Source organism: Phocoena phocoena, chromosome 16, assembly GCF_963924675.1.
Source record: "Phocoena phocoena chromosome 16, mPhoPho1.1, whole genome shotgun sequence".
In the NCBI taxonomy this organism is placed as follows: Eukaryota; Metazoa; Chordata; class Mammalia; order Artiodactyla; family Phocoenidae; genus Phocoena; species Phocoena phocoena.
In genome coordinates this window covers 8,187,410-8,206,727 of record NC_089234.1, presented here as the reverse complement: position 1 = coordinate 8,206,727, position 19,318 = coordinate 8,187,410, and the positions used below count along the sequence as shown (strand labels likewise).

Genomic DNA, 19,318 nt, shown 5'->3' with positions numbered 1-19,318 from the left:
GGTAAAGTGCATTTACAGTGGGCAGAGGAGGCAATAAAAGGCATGGGAAATTCGGCGAAAATTATTTCTTCCACGAGATACTTTTTTGCAAAACTAGACCTAAGAAATTTGGGGGAGACATTTCTCATCCAATTGCATTTTTCTTTCCAAAGAAGCACCACATGTAATAAATCCATGGGGACTTGTGAAAATAAAAGTAAGATATCTCAAGTAATCAGTGAGGTCTTAAGGACAAATTTCACTGCAATTTCACTGCACTGCCAAAGACGAAGGTTATAATGAACGTAACAAACACGCACAATTCAGGCAAAGTTTTTTCGGGAAGCACTGCAAAGAAATCTAATTAAGTGATTCCTCTTCTAGGAAGAATCTCCTCAAATTTCAATTTAAAAGGTAGTTATTATCTAGCACACTTCCCTACTTTTGGAGAAAACATGAAAGGAAACAATGATTTTGTCTTGTTCTTAAACGTTACATCCTCTGCAAATACCGGTGGGTTTAACTTTGGCCTCCGCTGCTCTAGAGATTATGGGGTCTTTTTACTCACCGTGGCATTTTCAGACAGAAACCACTCAGGGATTGCAATATAGTGATTGGGAACTTTCCGTGGGATGTTCTGTCGGTCCTCTGCCCCCCAGAGCAGTGTGTTTAAGTCAGGAAAGTTGTTGTTGATGTCTATTCCGTCATGGGTCCAGCGTCCCAGGGACCAGCCTCCCAGCTCCGAGCCCTGGGAGAAAATTCAGAATATGAGGAACCCACAGGCTTCTGGATCATTCTGTCTCTCACATACATGAGGCACCTCCATCTCCATCTCCATCTCCATCTCCATTTGGGGTGTGTCTCTAAGCCTCTACACACCCTCTGACCCAAAGATGACATCCAAAGGAGAATATTTGGTTAACAATCTGTTAATATTTGGTGGGTGATGGATAATAGAGCCAAGCAACTCCTGAGAGGGAATGCACAGAATCATTCCTGCCGTATGGCAGTGCTCAGAAAAGTATGAGGTCTCCCCTGCCTCCTCTTCCTTCACCTCTTCTACACAGGTTGAATGAAACTCCAAGTAGTAATGAGTCTAAGACTGTGTCAGTGCAAAAATCAAACGCCACCCTATGAATGCTTTCTCCCTGCAATTCTGGCTCACTATTTCGCACTGCAAATCCCTAACCAACCATTTGCACCAATAAATACAACCAAAACTCTGCACTGTAGAACTTGCACTTGATAGGTACCATGGTTTTAAGTATAGTTTTCCATTTTATTCCCAGATACTGTGAATATAATTATGAACACACAATACAACATTATACTAACTGTAATCTATACCTAACTCTCTATATAAATCTAACCTATATAAATTCTATATCATAATTGGAACATGACATATAAACAATATATCAGAATAATAAAAATAACTGTCCTCAGAGAACTGATGAGAGGATTGTAGGTAATAATCAAGGTTAGAACGTGCCTTAAGTGCTCAATCAATGCTAGGTGTTATTATTATTCTATCCTATTGTTCCCACTGTATATATAACAATATATCATTCATGCTCATTTTCTTCAGTCTGTTAGTGTCTCCCCATAATTCTCAGTTATTGCTGTCCATCTTCCATAAGCCTTGCGGGTTTCCCTGTCTCAGCAGAAAGACACTTGCTCAGCACATTGTGTGGGGGGGAGAGGGGGTGGCTAGCTGCTGCGCTGGGCGAGAGGAACGGTCCATTACCCCCTCGTAGGCCTTCTCATAGCCGTCGGGGTTGAGGGAGGGGATGATGTGGATCCGGGTCTCCTCCACCAGGCGGACGATGCGCGAGTTCCGGGCCAAGTACTCCTGGCACAGAAACTGCATCAGCAGAAGCATCAGCTCCCGGCCCAGCACCTCGTTGCCATGGGCCCCCGCGATGTAGTGGAACTCGGGCTCACCTTTACTCAAAGATGGGAAAAAACAGAGGATCACATCGGATGCTTCCAGCAAAACAGTCCTCGTCACATTGTATTAGGAAAGAAATCTCTGAATGATAGAAACTTACAATTTTAGCCCTCTCTGTTCTTTCAAATCAACCACAATTATACCAGTACAATTTTTATTAATTCCCAGATAGTCAAATATATAAGAAAATGAGCAGGAAAGTCTCAAATGATACCAGCCACGGGGTAGGAATGTTTAGCCTTATTTGGCAAGAACAAATACAATAACACAGTGTTCAGAGTTTAAAAGTTACAAATTAGACACGAGCCAGAGCAATTATTTTTCTCTTCGGGGAGGCAATTATTTTTCTTAAAAGAACTTTGTATTCAATTTTATAAAGATACAGAGACGAATAAATGCAAGCAGCAAGTGGTGTCAGGGCAAGTCAGCAGTGACACCGTTCTGTAAAGGGGGCCTGTCTTTGAGCTTGTTCGCTTCAAAGCTCAGCTTTTTCAACGTCCGATTTGTCAGTGCGGGTGCGAGCTGACAGCACTCCTGCCTCTTTTGTTGGCCAAGCTACTGCTTTTGCGGAAATGTGATTTCACCCACAGATAAAGCCCTTACCCTTTGAAAGGCACTCCTGAGAGAAACTCCTGGAATACCGATGAACATTGAAGTCGAGAGAATCAGACAAATCTCTGCATTTAACTTGCAGTGGATTTCTAAAGGGCTCACAATTTTACCAAAAAGAAAAATCTCTGACCCCACTGCCACTCTTCTGCCCACTGACTTGTAGGAGAACATAGTTTTGGGAGTGATTGAATGAGAAATGGCTGAAAACAGGAAATGCTTGAAAATAGGATGGAAATTTAAAAGAAAATTAAGGGAACCACCTCTAACTAGAGCCCTTAATGACAGAGGAGTCCAGAATTTTCTCCGGGAAAAAAACCCTGTCCTAACCATCTCCAGCTATTTTCCTCTTTGGTTAGCGTGACCGGTCTCAGAGATGGGGAACAGAATTAAATACGGTCCATTTGGAGAAAAGGAGGGTATTTCTTAAGCAATTTGACAGCCCACGTCATAAAATGAGGGGTTCACAGAACCGAGATCTGCAGAATCTACGTGAGAGTGAGTGCATGGGCAGCTCCCGCCCTGTTTCGTGAATGTTCTCACAGGGTGACCATCGCCTCGCTCTTTAAGAAAGCAGCAGACTCAAAGGGCCAGAAGCACTACAGAGGGGCAGCCTCACCGACTTCGTGCTCCCCAGGGTGGTCGGAGATCTCCACGGCGTACAGCTTCAGGCCCTGGTGGCTCTTGCCAATGTTGTAAATCCTGGTGATGTTGGAGCACATTTCATTGACGACCTTCATCAACTGAGAAACAAGATGGGTTTACGGCCCTACACGAGGATGGCCACGCTGCACGGAGGGCAGACCTCTCAAGAAGACAGCCCTCTCCCACGGCCCCCTGCACACGCCCACCCTCCTGCACACCAGTGCTGTCCCCCTGCCTGGAATGTTCTCCTCGTGGCCCCTCTGCCCTGTCTTCCAGCACCTCGTGCCTGTGTTTCTCACCTCCCTGGGCAGGAGTGTCACCTCCCTGGGTGACGAGGTATTACCTTTTCACCTTGGTTTCCTGTTTTCTTATCGTGCCCTCATTAGACAGACTGAGCCTTTTCTCTCTATACCCTTGCCTAAATAAATATTTATTACTGAACATCATTTTTCTCTTATACTGTAATGAGCAATCTATGATGTCAGGCTGAAGGAACACGCACGGCTTCGCCCTCCTGGAACTCAAAGTGAGGTAACAGATGGAGTGCCATCGCCACTTCATTGGTGCCAAGTAGGGGGTGCGTGGAGGCCAGGGTGACGGGAGCCGTGCAGTGAAAGGGTGAGGGACGCAGGCTTCTACGAGAAAGTGAAATATATACGGGTGGTTTCCTGAATTTTGCTTGGACAGCCGAGCTTGTCAGACAGCTGCCAAAGGAAGGGAAGAGGGTCTGCTCGTCACAGGAGCCCTGGGGCAAAGGACAGAGACACCCCCGCCAGAGGCTGCTGTGCCTCCCATCTCTGAACGGGTACCTGTGAGTGAGCTGGGTAAGTGGCCTTGACTTTCTGGGGGAAACTGTTTAGCCATCCCCAAGTGAAAGAAGCTCTGATTCAAAGGATGTCTCTGCCAGGCACCAGACTAGCCACGCTTCCCCATGGTAGAGTCAGCTGCGTTCATGAGATAACTTCTGACAGGGTGTTAAGAGACCAGGAGGGAAGCTTGGGTGCTGTGGAAGCAGCGAGGGAGGACATCCCAGCCAGGGGGGTGGGCGGGCGCCCACCAGGGAGGGCTTCATCCTTTTACAAGATGAGCAGGAGCTGGGCTGGTGGGGATGGAGGAAGGGGTGGTATGGGCCTGGGTGTGCTCTAAGCATCTTTCAAAACATTCCTCATCAACCAAGTGATCCATAAAATGTCCTTGTAAAGTGTAAATAAAAAACTCTGTCTCAAACGTTATGGTAGGTTAAAATCTATGGAACTGGTGGGGCTTCCCTGGTGGCGCAGTGGTTGAGAGTCCGCCTGCCGATGCAGGGGACGCGGGTTCGTGCCCCGGTCCGGGAAGACCCCACATGCCGCGGAGCGGCTGGGCCCGTGAGCCATGGCCACTGGGCCTGCGCGTCCGGAGCCTGTGCTCCGCAACGGGAGAGGCCACAACAGAGAGAGGCCCGCGTACCGCAAAAGAAAATCTATGGAACTGGTAAATCGGTATCGTAGAATCTCTGATGGAGTGGAGTGACATCGCACTTGGTTTGCCTTTCGTAACAGAGCATTCTGCACTGCTGGGTGGAGGGCGACCCCCGGGCCTCGGTTCGCATCTCTAAAGGCATGGAGCTTTTGCTGCGGGTGCTTTGCTGTTACGACACACCTACGAGGTGTTACAGCCGCAGCCCTGGTCAGGCATTCAGGGTCTATTCTCTCACCACTCCTGGGAGGGGGAAACATGCTTTGCTTTATGATAACTCACTTTGTGTTATAATATCTAGGTGAGAGAAAGAGAAAGCTGACTACAAAGGACTCTTGTTCAAAGAGGGAAGAGGCAGAAACCCACCATCACTGGAGAAACCACATGCCAGCAAGGTTAATGTAGCTTCACACCACTCACCATGAGGGATACATACCGAGGGGCTGAAGTGGAGCCACACGGGAGCAGGCCAAGTTTTAACAAGAGACGTGGTGATAATGTCACTAGCAACGTTCACCATCGCGGTCATAGTAAGTTCTATTTCTCTACTGAATCTCATCGTGAGGACCACCAGTGAAGTACATAAGCAAGGAGGCCTGTCCCCATTCTACAGCTATGGAGACTGAGGTTCAGAAAGACATTGAGGGATTTGCCCAGGGTCACCCAGCTGGTACCAGGTGGAGCCAGGGCTTCGGACTCTTGAGCTCTTATCTGTCCATGGAGGTGCAACAGAGCGATCGAAACAAACAATGCCACCCCTTTTGTCTGTTGTACGTGGGATTGTTCCAGTAGATGGCCACAGCACAAGCACCGTCTGATTTGGGCCTCTCATACCAGTCCCTGCTGACCACACATGCTCCACTAGCAGCGTGGACCTCAGCAAATCCTGATCAGCAGGTGACCCGCCGTCCTGCGTTCAGATCGAGGACCAGTTCTGCAGACACAGAGCCCCCCGGCTCATCCTGAGCTAGGTGATCAACACAAGCATTCAGGACAGAGTCCAGCTGTCATTTAATGCCTACCCTCCTTCCCCTTTTGATGAGCTGCCAGAGGAATGTGCCCCCTGTGCTGGGATCATGACCTTGACACTGGAAAAAGACAAACAGCACCTTCCCTTGGATGCACACTTAGCCAGGGATACAGCCTCTCGGGATGGGGTGATTCTTGGCCACAACTCACTGGAGTCACCTCTTTATCCTCTACCCACCACTGCGGTATTTTTATACCAGTCACATTTTCCTTTTTGGTGTTGTGGTATCACAAGTATCTTTTCCACGCACAGGAATGAGAACACGGGCATTTGAAGACTCCCTTTAGGAAGGTTCTTGACAGTTCCCTCCGCACCGTGGCCCTCTGCAGTGCTGGGAAGGATTTCTCCAGGGGCCATGGGCACCCTCAAAAACCCGGCTGGTGAGCCACCTTGCCTATTCCCAGAAAGAGTCAGAGGATTTTTTGGAGTTTGAGTCTTAATGGTAAATGTTTGAGTCCTGATGTCTGAAGTAAGAGAAAGGGACAGAATTTTCTTCACTGTTGAGGAAGCATAGTCATCCTCAACAAGGATGACATCACCCAAAGGAGGTGAAAATTGGTTTTCCAGGGGCTCAGAATCTTCAATATTACATGCATTGTGGCCCTCCAACGTGCAACCCTACCCAACAAAATTTTATTCCTTCGTTTTTAATGTAATGGGTAATTAAGAAAAGTGTCTAGAAAGGGCCAGTAAGGAAGCATGGCTGAGAAACACTGCCCTCGAGAGTAGTGGGTTTTGTAAGATCCTCAGCGTCCTGAAGACTCTTGTCTCCTCATCCCGGAGGTGGGAATAAATCACATCCTGGGATCTACTGAATTCCTGGCTCGGTTGCTTCCCTCCTCTCCTGAAGGAGACAGAAGAAAGAGCCCCCTTTCCTAGTAATTCAGTTTCGAGCAATGCATCAGAGGATCAGAGCGGTACATCAGAGGTAAATTACGTGCACGGTGACACTTGCTGGAGCAGGTTTCATCCTCTCACACAAGTCACTGCAAGTGGGGAGCTATCCAAAGGCTGCATGCATCAGAGAAAACTGATGCATCCACTCACTGGAACATTCCGCAGCCTCCAACGACAATTACGAAGGCAGCAATGAGACATGGCTAATGGTCCAATATTAAGTGAGAAAATCTGGGCAAAGTTGTAACCATCCTCTGATCAAAATCGTATGAATTCTGTGAACACAGAAATGCAAACCCTGGATAGAAATGGGGGAAAATGAAAACCACTGATCCTTTAGGGTATTGGGTTCATGGAGGATTAACCTTGAGACTTTTAGTTTGCATTTGATATGGTTACAATATTGTTCATCCAATGAATTAAAATGTTAAAAAAAAAAAAAGAAAGAAGGGAGAAGAGAAAAAGTCCTCTTCCATCATCTTTACTCATTTGTCTGAGAAACAGACACTGCATCTGATCAAGTGAAAAGGAATTCCAGAGGGAGGGGGAAGGAAGAGAGCCAGGGTAGGAGGCATCCCGTGGTGGGCGGAGCTGGGCTTGTCTGGATCCACAAGCCTGCTGTCCTGCCCGGGCTTCCTGCCACCATCGTCCACCCCCAGGGTCAGGAGCTCAGCGACCCCACCGCCTGCTGCCTACGACCATCCTCGGCTGCTCGGGAAATCAAAACCACTAGCCGGCTGCCTTCCAGCCCACGTCTCTCCTGGACTCCTCTCTATGCCTCATGCCATACGCTCCTTCTCAGCCAACCAACCAGAATTTCCTGAGCATTGGGCACCTGACAACAGCAGGTCCCCAACCAGAGTCCAATCTTTTTAACCTCTCCCCAAAACCACTTCTTTTTCTCCCGCTGTGGACGGTATCCCAGGCCCTGGGAAGCACACCAGAACCCTATCTCTCTCCAACTTATGGGGGAATCCTAGGACTGGTCAGTCCCTCTCAGAAACCCCTCCCCCCATCCTTCTTCAGACCCGGCAGGTCCCTCTCCTGGGACAGAGCTCACCGGTCTACTGTCCATACAACTGCCAGAAGGATCTCCCCAAACACAGCTCTGCTCCTGGAAAAGACCTCCCGATTCTCAGACTCAAGACTAAAGCGTCTCCTGGCACTGCCAACTGTCCCAGAAACAGGCCGTCCCCTCCTGCCTCCACAGTCCTGTTCTCCTTGTGCTCACTGCTCGGACCACCCTTCCTTCTGTCTCTTCCTGCCACAGGCCCTGGATGACGGTGGACCTCATCTGCAACCCCATCCCTTCCCAACCACGGCCGGCCATGCCGGCCCTGTCCCCCACATATCTCCCCTGCAACGACCTCAAAAGTACAGTTATCCAGTACACTTTATGGATTTAAGATAAAATGACAGAGTCTCTGCCCTCGTGGTCCCGAATGACGGAGAAAGGTGGCGTACATGTAGACACAGAGATGACTGAGCAATTATGAATGGTGACTCGTGCTGGGGAGGCCTTCAGTGCTCAGAACACTAACTCAATCTGCATCATAATATCAGCATTTGCGCAACGGCCTCCTGCCTCCCCCGCTCCCCCCTCCCCTTCCCGAGCCCCCGGGGCTCCCCCAGCGGGGAGAACGGCGGCTTATAAATCAGGGCTCCAGAAATAATTCTCACACGCGCTGGTCGCTCACACACATTCTCATGATTTCCCCTCCAAGCAACGGCTCTTCTGCTTTCTTTTCCTGCTCCCACGTCTGCTTCTCGTTTCTGTGTTGTTTGTAGATGTCTCTCGCAATACTAGATAAACTAACATTTTTTTTTTTTACCCTGAAGTAGAAAGATTTCTACAGCAATCTAGCAGACTCCATACCGGGAATTGCTAAAAGTGCTGGCTTCTTTCCCATCCCCAGGAGCCAGGAGTCCAAATGGCAAATCACTTCTGGCTTGAACACTCTTCACGATTGAGAGATGCCCCCAACGCCCAACCTCGGACAGTTTCCAGTTGAGTGCTGCGGGGTCCTGAGAGATCGGAGTGGGTCCCCCAGTGTCCCCTGCAGGGACTGCATTGCTTTCTCGGGCTCCTCTTAGCTCTAACATCTACCAAGTGATGGGGACCAGGGTGCCCCAGGGTAATGAAGCACATCCATTAGCTCTCCTCGTATGAGAAGGACCTCCATTCTCCATGCGGGACAACTAGGTAAAGATACCACACTCTCTATGCAGTGAGCTCATTTTAAACGCATTTAGATAGATTGCTTTTGACATTAACTGCACCAGCTGAGTTGATATTTGCCTAATTTCTGGGCAAAAAGATGTCCCGAGATGCCCACTGAGCAAAGCTGTGTTAAGACACGAGTGCTTTATAAAATGGAACGATGAGCGGTCGCATAAACACCCGAAAGCGGAGAGCAGCAGGGATGATTCACAGACCTCAAGTCCAAACACAGACCACAAGGCAATTTCTTTAGCACATCCCACCTCTAAGTCTGTGCCGACAGGTGCCTGGAAGCAGCTGTGTGTATCTCAAATTAAATGGCATGGAGACTAACCGGGTTTGTTGACACCCTGGGATGAAGCAGAGAGCCCTCGTGGCAAAGCCTCATTGCTCCGTCCTCAGGAAAGTCTCGCGCCCTTGTACCGCGTGGCTGGTACCGCTCCCTCAGCACCTATGAGCCCTCGCTTTGAGCCATGTTAGTTTGGCCTCTGGTGAATGCTTGTTCATTAAACATATTTGTGAGTGCATTTCTCTGTTCCTTCTCTTCCAACAGATTCTTACATGTCTAAGGGCTTCTCATTTGCCAACACTTGCCCGCGCTTTCTAGCCCAAGGCTTGGGGGGAACACTGCATAGGGTTACAAAGGCAAAGCACTCAGCATACGGCTGCTTTTTTAGCCTGTCCTAAAAAACTCTTGGTCCCTTCTCCCTTCTGCACCCACTAGACAGATGATGTCCATAGCTCAGGATTACTTGGTTTCTGTCATTAAATCTGGGGCCAATCTCATCTGGGACGTCTTTTCCTCCTAACCGTCTATAGCACTGAGAGCCATAAGGTATCAACCAGCTGTTCTGAAACCTGCCTGTATATTAGAATCACAAGGAGAGCTTTAAATAATTTAGATTCCCCAGTCCCTTTTCCTCAGGATTCTGCTTTAATTGGCCAGAGGCAGGTTTCAAGTATAGGTATATTTCCAAATTTCCCCCAGTGATTCTAATACCGAGAATCAGAGAATCAGAATAACAAGGGGAGTGTTACATAGTCCCTCGGCGGCTCAGTTTCGCCATCAGTAAGACAAGGCCAACAACAGTCCTGCACTCCTAGGGTGGTTAGAGAGACTGACCGTGTTAACACAGGTAAATTCCTAACGTAGGGAAATTGATGTAGGTCGTATGTGAGAGCTTCCTGCTATTACTATCACCAGTGTTATTCCGGATTCTTTTCCTTCTTCGACTCTGCACATGACTATTGTCCTTAAATCAGTGATACCACTCAAACACACAGCGATGTATTTTTTTAATCGAAGTATAGTTGATTTACAATATTGTGTTAGTTTCAGGAATGCAGCAAAGTGATTCAGTTTTATATATATAGAGAGAGAACATTATTTTCCATTATAGGCTACTACAAAATATTGACTATAATTCCCTGTGCCATCCAGTAAATCCTTGTTGCTTATCTATTTTACATATAGTAGTTTGTATCTGTTAATCCCATACTCCTAACTTATCCCTCCCCCTCTCCCTTTCCACTTTGGCAACCATAAGTTTGTTTTCTGTGTCTGTGAGTCTGTTTCCGTTTTGTATATAGATTCATTTGTATTATTTTTTAGATTCCACACATAAGTGATGTCATATAATATTTGTCTTTCTCTGACTTACTTCAGTAAGGATAATATTCTCTTGATCCACCCATGTGGCTGAAAATGGCAATATTTCATTCTTTTTTATCGCTAATATTCCATTGTATATACATATACCACATCTTCTTAAGCCAATTGTCTGTTGATGGGCACTTAGGTTTGTTTCCATGTCTTGGCTATGAACATTTGGGTGCACGAATCTTTTCAAACTAGAGTCTTCATTTTTTTCTGGATATATACCCAGGAGTGGGATCGCTGGATCATATGGTAGCTCTATTTTTAGTTTTTTAAGGAACCTCCATACTGTTTTCCATAGTGGCTGTCACCAATTTACATTCCCACCAACAGTGTAGGTGGAAGAAGTATAGTATTAAATCTGAAAGCTTCGCTTCGAATTCTGCTTCAACCACTTGCTGGCGAGGGAGGTTTCCTCTGGTCACCTGAACCCCAAGGCATTCTCAGCCTCGAAACTACAAGCATTTCCTGTGGCTTCAACAAACCATAAAAGCACAAAAACAAACACCTACGTGCTTCTGGGCACAGGAGAGATTTCTCTTTGACAAACCTGATCTTACCTGACGCATTTCCTTATAGCTGTGGTGCTTAAAATCCAGGTCATCGGTGGTGGTCATTTCATTCCGTCGGTGATAATAGTTATTTGGATCTAGGGACAGAAATATGGTTTTGAATTCATTCACATTATTCTATTACTTGTGGTGGCTGTGTTAGGTGCCTGATTTGTGTGGGAACACAGCTCAGCCTCTAGCTTCTAACTTTCGCACAGAGGTGAGAGAGCCAACTTTCAAGAAGCATCTTAAGAGTCAGAACTACCCAGTGGGGAGAGCATGGGTCTGGAGCCAGAATGCCTGGGTTCCAATCTCTTCTACTTGTGTGCTGTGTGACCTTGGATAAGTCACTGGAGTTTTTCCTTAGTGTCTTCACCCATAAACAGGGGAACACTGGTACCTCCCTCACTGGTTTATTGTTAGTATTAGTGCCTGGAAAACAGTCACACTAAATGAAGGAAGGAATAAGTGAATGAATGAATATCACAATTGCATGGAAATTTTCAGAAGTGCGGTGGACTCTATCACTTGCTTGCCCAGCATGCAGTCCACTTTCATCCTTCCTAACAGAAGCCCTGTGTTGTTTGGGAATCCCCATTTCTCCACTTCTAGGAAACTGACCTCATGCCTTAAGCTCCAGGGGTCCTACATGACTGGTCTAAGCCAATCAGAACGTAGCACTCCTGGCCACTCTTATTGGTCCAGATTGAAGGGAAGGACTTTAATGGCACAGAGGAGTGAGCGAGAATCTCTCCAGAGTAGAGGACAGAGAGAACCTCAATAGCTACTGAGTGAACCAACCCTAGATCCCCATCAACCTCCCTTGGGACTTCCAATCACCTGAGATGAAGAATTTCCTGACCTGCTAAGCCAGTGGGAGCTGGGGTTCCTGTTGTTGGGGCCGAAGCACCCTAACAGGCATAATCAGGACGCATTAGCAGTGGTGACCCCTGAGGACTGGGGAGGAGACGTCTGCTCTTGACTTAATTCTCTTCCAGATAAATTGACTTTTTTCTTTAATTCCTGTAAGCCGATGTCGTTTATACAACTACAAAAACAAAGAGCACTGAGAAGGAAGGAGGGGCAAGGGAACAGGAAGAGCTGGGAGGGGGATGAGAGGGGAGGGACCGTTCAGCGGGCCCTCTCCTGACCTGACAGAGTCGGAGGCTTACAGAGCCTCAGCCAGGCTTGCCATCTCCAGCTCCAGCTCCGTGCAGCCAGAAATCCCGGTCAGCTCAGACCCCTCCCCAAGGCAGAGAGCACATGGTGCTTTAGACAAGTTAACCTCCTAACTCTGGAACCACATGAACAAAGCTGGAACCATAGCAGCTGTCTGATCCAAGTGGCTCAAGGGATAATTCTGGAGGTGATGGTGGTGGCGGGTGATGGGAGGACGAACACCAGCTCCCAGTGGTATTAGGAGCAGGGAGTCCTAACTCGTGCCACCAAGCAAGGCCGCAGACCAGCAACACTGGCTGCTTGTAAGACGCAGCCTATGCCTACTGAATCCGAATCCACATTGTAAAAAATCCAGAAGTGTGAGAAGCACCGTGTTAAAGTACCGAGCACACCGCCAGCAGGGTTGAGGTCCGCGGTGCACGTCACACGCGGTGCACATCACACACGTGATCTGCGATCACATGAGCTGGCTGCCTGTCTGCAATCCACAGCAACCTGGCGTGACGGCCACCTGGAACCTACCTGCCGAGGGCCCCTTAAAGACTGCCTTCACCCTTGAGAACTGCGGCCACATGCGGCACGTTGAAAATCACATATAGACCCACGCACCAAAAACGACTCGGTGTTTGATATTCACAGAAGGTTTTCCAGTAACACTATTAGAAACAAATAATCACCATTGAAAAAGAAATAATGCAAACTGGCATTCTGTTCCAGAAAGAAAGCAAAAGTAGTTCAGGTTCAGCAAAGGCCCCCAGTTATGTTCTAAGTTCTCTCCTTTGGGGAGTGCAGGCTGACCGTACCCTCCAGCAAGCCTCCTGCCCTTTGATTTCCAAACCTGTATGTTTCAAAGCCAAGGTAAAGCGCATTTTCACATTACTTTACACCGAATTACTTTAAACTGCTGATTCCTTAGAGCTATTCAACACCCCGCCCCCAAGTCCCAGGGGCCTCTTTCACAAGACTCTTCTTGAAAAGCCCCTTTTGTCTTCAAACGCCAAGTTATGCCTTCAAGGTTCTTAAAAAGGACTGAAGAAAAACTCAGAACTCAACGTAGAAAGATCTCCTTGTTTGGCAACATCCTTCCTTCGCTGAGACTAATCAATTTGAGGATGTGCGTACAAGTTCCAGAACTGACTCAACCACAGGTGAACATTTCCACAACCTTCAGTCTTCCACCTTTCGAACAAATACTTCTAAACCTGTCCACTTATTCTGATTGGATAAAGTTTTACTGAGAACTTATCAGGGCCCCAACACTGTAGGTAAGGAGTGAGAACCAAGCCCGCCCCTCCCGCCTCCCTGGGGCCCATAGTCTACAAACCCACCCCGTTAGTCAGCCAAACCCACTGTCCCCTTCTCTCTTCTGTGGACAAAAGAATCCCAGTCTCCTGTGGGGAATCTATTCTAGATGCTTCCAATGGAATAGCCTTGCCCAGCGCTCACAGGTATGGGCGTGTGATCCAGGTTCAGCCAATGAAAACACACGTCCTCTGGTCGCAGCCACTGGCTCAGAGATGGTCCCAGGATCCAAGCTGGGCTGATAAGATGACTCCTCCCAGAGCTCCTCCCCACGAGGGTCTCCTGCTGGCGTCACTCACATGGTGGATGAGTTTGGGGTGTTAGTGGCCAAGCTTCCTGCCTGCACGGTGGTGGGAGATAAGCCCTGACTGCACCAAGAAGGCCCTGAGATTTCAGACCTATTCCTGCCTGAAGCCAGAGTCAGATCTACCCCGGGAATTTTCATTCCTGTGAGCGAAAATTTTCCTTCTCCCCCGACCCCTCCCAAGGTAATTTGAGTAGGACTTCCGACATTTGAAACAGAAGTCCGGATTTAGTCTGCAAGGCCTTTATCCTTGCAGATGGAGCTCTGGAGAATCAGTCTCCTGCTTCCTTTCATGTGGCTGGTTTCATGTATCAGATGTACTGAAAACCAGCTGATTCCTTCTGGAACACCTTAGTAATGGGAATAGACCAACTGCAGACGAGGCACATGGAGTCTAAAACTGCCCTCCCAACATTACGTCTCTTATTCGGCGACTCAAAGTCCTGTTCCGTCCCAACGGGTCTACTCATTAAGCCTCTTTTGGGTTGAACGATGGCCCCCCTCCAAAAAGATATGTTGCAGTCCTAATCCCCAGGGCCTTAGAACGTGACCTTATTTGGAGAGAGGGTTTTTACAGAGCTAATGAAGTTTACATGAGGTCCTTAGGGTGGGCCCTATTCCATTATGACTGTGTCTATCCAAAGGGGAAATGTGAACACGGAGAGAAGCACGCAGGGGACACCATGTGACAGTGAAGGCAGAGATGGGGGTGATGCATCTAACAAGCTGAGGAATGTCAAAAATTAGACAGCAAACCACCAGCAGCCGGGGGAGAGGCAAGGAACAGACTCTCCCTCATGGCGTCAGAATGAACCAGCGCTGTTACACCTTGATCTCAAACTTCTACCTCTAGGACTGTGAGACGATAACTTTCTGTTATCCTAAGCCACCTGGATTTTGGTACTTAGTTACGGCAGCCCTGGAAACGAGTCCACACCCTGAACGTTCCCGGCTCCTCACTGATGTGGACTCGCTATTCTCATCCCAAATCCGGCACCAGCTCACTACTCCGTGCAGACCAAACCCCGTTACTGGACATCCAAGGGAACACCACCACTCCTGGACCGTTCTCCTCAGCTGTTTGCTGCTCTGGGGGTTGGGACCTTGCTTTGCGGGTACTCAGCTGGGAGAGGAAAGGCTACCTTTCCTGGAAAGGGGGCTCACTGCAATCTACAGGCGCTAGTCTCATGACACGCTTTATCCCGAACAGGCAAATCCATAGAGACGTTGCAGATTAGAGGTTATCCCGTGGAGGGGGATCCGGAAGTGATTACTCAGTGGGTCCAGGTTGGTTTTGGGTCCATGACAAAGTTCTGAAACTAGAAAGAGCCAGTGATCATACAACCTTGTGAATATACTATCACTGAACTGTATGCTTTAAAAAAGCTTAATTGTATGTTATGTGAATTTGACCTCATTTAAAAAAAATATTGCTGGCCTCCAAGTGCTCTCTGAGGACTAAGGAGGATACCAGAAACGCAGCCACCACAGATCTTTCTTTCCCTGCCACGAGGCCAGCCCCTCACCCAAGGAAATGCCCATCACTGTGGCCTTGTGACCTCCTGAAGCCCTGACACCCCCGGCACAGAGCCCTGAGCACAGATGACCTGGTACCATATGCAAACCGCACCAAACCCCTTCTGCAAAGAGCTGGCTCCCTAATGAGAAGAAGTCGCACTTGTCCAGCGCCATCTGACTGTTCTTATGACAAGGTCACTCCAAAAGGGGCAAGGGGGAGACGTGCACCCCCAGGCAGAGCCCATTATGATCTTAGGTCATTACTGTCAGTGCAAGCATCAAACCCACAGCTCCATGTGGCTCCAAAGAGGGAGCAGCACATCATTCATGCTTATTTCCTTGCCGCTCCGCCTCATATAACCCCACCGCATAGCATCTCCACCACACTGCTTGCATGAGTCCAGGAAACGCTCTGATTTCTTGGCTGGCGCACCTTCTCCAGGAAGTCCCAGGGCCAATCTGCGGCCTGACCGACAGGAGAAACTGTCAGGAAAGACAATTTTCAAGAGTGTTGCTGTTTATACAGTTTCCTAAGATAATCAACATCAGGCAGTTGGACAAGAAGAGAAATCACACGTTTATTTAAACTCAGAAGGGCAAGATGCCTTCTGCGACAGGGGGTACAGGCTGCAGCCAGCAAGCCTGGAGACCCCTGAACTGAGAGGGATTCACTGGGGAAAAGATGCCGCCACGCCTCCCCCACTGGACAGCGAGAGCTCTGGGAACAGCAACCGTGGCATCTTATCTCAGAATCCTTGGGCCCTGACTCCGAACGGGTGCTCCCGAAGCGTTTGATGATGAATGAATGAGTGAGGAATGAACGGATGGATGGATGGATGGATACTCCAATCAAGTTATTTAGAAAGGGCTAGTTACAAAAAGATAGCACTTTCTAGGGCCCAGGTGACCTCTGAGAAGAGGCCCACTTTATGCTGTGATGCTATTACCTTATCACTATGGCGGAACAGAGAATGGAGGGTAGGGTGGAGCGAGTGGTAAATGAAAAGCACATCCTCAGGACTGAGGATAATTATGGAACATTATGTCATCTTTGGATCTGTTAGTGTACTGGTTTCCTAGGGCTGCCATAACAAAGTGTCAAAAACTAGGTAGCTTGAAATTTCTTCTCTCACATTTCTGAAGGGCAGAAGTCTGAAATGAAGCTGTCAGCAGGGCCGTGCACTTTCAAGGCTCTCTGAGAAGATCCTTCCTTGTATCTTCCCAGTTCCTGGCGGTTGACAGCAATCCTTGGCTTGTGGCCTCATGATTCCAGTCTCTGGCTCAGTCATCACATGCCTTCTCCCTGTGTGGCTCTGTTTTCTCTTCTTAAGGACACCAGTCATTGGATTTAAGGCCCACCCTAACCCAGTATGATGTCATCGTAACTACTCACACCTGCAGAGTGCCTCTTTCCAAAAAAAGGTTACATTCAGAGGTTCCACGTGGACATGAATTTTGGGGGGAGTGTGGTCTGACTTGGTGAAGGAAAGTGGAAGGTAGTAAAGCAAATAGATTTAAAAGGTCCTTGAAGCTATGCTGATCCAATAGAACCCATCCTTCCCCCAATTTATACAAATCGTTGAGAGGGGGTGGGGCAGGCTGAAACATTATTGCAGTTCAGTGAGATTGGTGGTAGTCTTGCAATTAAAACATTTTCTCAGTGGCTTATGAATGGAGGGTATGTGTATGCAGAGAAAGGAGACACAGCATCTCAACGGGTCCTGGCCTGCCCAAAGGAATGATTCAGGGGCAATGTCCTTTAGCAGCTCCTCCATGCTTGAGGGACACAAGCTCCTTTCCACAGATCTTTGTACAGCTCACCATAAGCTCCTCTGGGTCGAATTCAAGACCCTGAACCCCTTGGCACTGTGCAGAGAGAGGACAGTTGCTCAGACCTGGTGGCCAGGAAGATGAGGTGGGAGGAGTGAAGACTTGCCCCGAAGAGGTCAGAGTCTCACATTCATAATAGAAGCTGCAGACCAGCACCAGGGGCTCAAGCATTGCCACCCCCTGCCCTGCAGAGTTATTTCCCAGGACACTGGGCACAGTCCTGTCACCCTGTGGGGAAATCGTGTGCAGAACAATGGAGCTCTTTTTTGAAAGAGGCAGAGCACATTGCAGTGTTGTTTGCAACAGCAAAATACCTGAAAACCACCAAGGCTGTGATCTGCAGGTCAGCTGGCGTGTGTCTTCACCTGAATTCTTCATTATTAAAAATTTATCTTACGAAGCTCTCCCCAGAGTTTCTGATATGCATAGATCCTTAGTCCAAAATGGACAAGTCCATTCAAATTTGGGGAAGAGGACTTCCTTTCATTTTTTTAAAAAAACGAACAACATTTAAAAGATTTGTTTGAATTAAAAAATTTTTTAAATCATGGTAAAACACACATAACATAAAATTTACCATTTTAACCATTTTCAAGAGTCCTGTCGAGTAGTGTTACATATATCCACACTGTTGCAGAAACAGATCTAAAACATTCTCATCTTACAAAACTGAAACTATAACCATTAAACAACACTCCCCCTTTTCTATTCATTTTGAGCTTTAAAAATCCTATTAATAGACCATGGTATAGGGCAATTCATTTTCTAGTTCAAAAATTTCTGGACACATTATTCATGAAGACTTAAAAAGAATCTTCCCCTTCCTCTGCTCTCACCTGAGAGTCCACAGGAAGACAGGGAGGACAGAACAGAGAAGAAGCAGAAGCAAAGGTAAATGAATTTTTCATAAACAAGAGTTCCAGGAAGAACAGACTCTGGGCGTTTGCATGTAGAGCACGAAGTCACCTTGGGTTTGAGTGGCTGAGCTGCTTGGGTCACCCCTGCCTTTGGCCTCGTTAACTTGCACAAAGGAATTGTGTCGACAACAAGGCAACTGAGCAAGGTTCAATTACCCACGTGGACATGGGACCCCTGTGCCACCCCAGGCTCTCAGATGTGACCACCACCAGGCGGCATGCACAAAGGCCAGCTCCCCTCTGGGCAGACTGCTAAGTAACTTCTAGAAGAAAAATGGCCCTAAATATTCAGGGTTGGAAAATAGAACCATTCCAAGTCCATACTTGAAACCCATCCAGATTTCACACTGTAATTCTGTCTTTGTGTTTAAATTGCCCCCAGGACCTATCTTCAAACATACACACACCAAGAATAACTTAACAGGAAAATATTTATTTCATGAGACTCTCACAGGCTGCCCTTTGCCCTTTGCCCAGATGAATTCCCGCCCTCAGAGAGAAACCGTGACCCTGCTTTTTAAAGCACGCAGACCAAGGCTGTGCTGGGTGACCTGGCACAAAGAAGGCCTCACAGACCCCCGCCTACATCTGTGCCTGCAGACGCAGTGAACTCAGGAACGCCCAGCAGGCCCTGGGCGGCAGCAGGCGACTGTCATCCCAGGCTGAGCCAGCCACAAAAGGAGGCCCAGATCCCAAATTGGGAAGATCATCCTTGGAAACACATACTTCCTTTCCACCAGCAATCCCAGCCACCGTAACCTAATTTGAGCAATAATCCCATAATTTACACTATAATTTTGGACGCGCACAATGACACAGAAACAAAGATACTCACTGTGGGATTCAAAACACTGGACACAACTGAACTTCTAACTATAAGAGGCAGTTTGAAAACATGAGATATTGTCCACAGACTAGGATAAAAGCATCCACAAGACAGATGGTCTCTAATAGTTTAAATGACATGAAAAAAGTCTGCCATCTAGTAAGCACAAATATATAACAAAGAATCCGTCTGGTGTGAGGGTAAGTAGGTAGGTAGGTAGACCCATCTTTCTCACCAATACAGAGCGTATGTTCTATAAATTCATACTTGGCAAAGCAAGATCATGGATATTACGGGATTGAGGGAAAAGCAATAAACGACATGAAATAGGCTTCAAAAACTCAGTAACTGTAAGTTCACGGTGTGGGGGGTGGGATGGCTATAGAAATAGCGTGACGGATATAGCGGCACCTGAGACATCAGAGCTGGTGGTGCCCTTCCCCC

At 47.8% G+C, this 19,318-nt stretch overlaps 1 protein-coding gene across 1 annotated transcript in view; it reads right to left on the bottom strand.

Moving 5' to 3' along the window:
• The window catches only part of CPXM2 (carboxypeptidase X, M14 family member 2), a 122,789-nt gene that overhangs the window by 16,427 nt on the left and 87,044 nt on the right, over positions 1 to 19,318 (bottom strand). Inside the window, exons 7-10 of the mRNA XM_065893764.1 lie at positions 11,008 to 11,096; positions 3,159 to 3,282; positions 1,727 to 1,923; positions 548 to 727 (exon numbers count right to left, since the gene is read on the bottom strand). Of these exons, the coding sequence (XP_065749836.1) occupies positions 548 to 727; positions 1,727 to 1,923; positions 3,159 to 3,282; positions 11,008 to 11,096 (590 nt within the window). The remainder of the gene's footprint in view (positions 1 to 547; positions 728 to 1,726; positions 1,924 to 3,158; positions 3,283 to 11,007; positions 11,097 to 19,318) is intronic.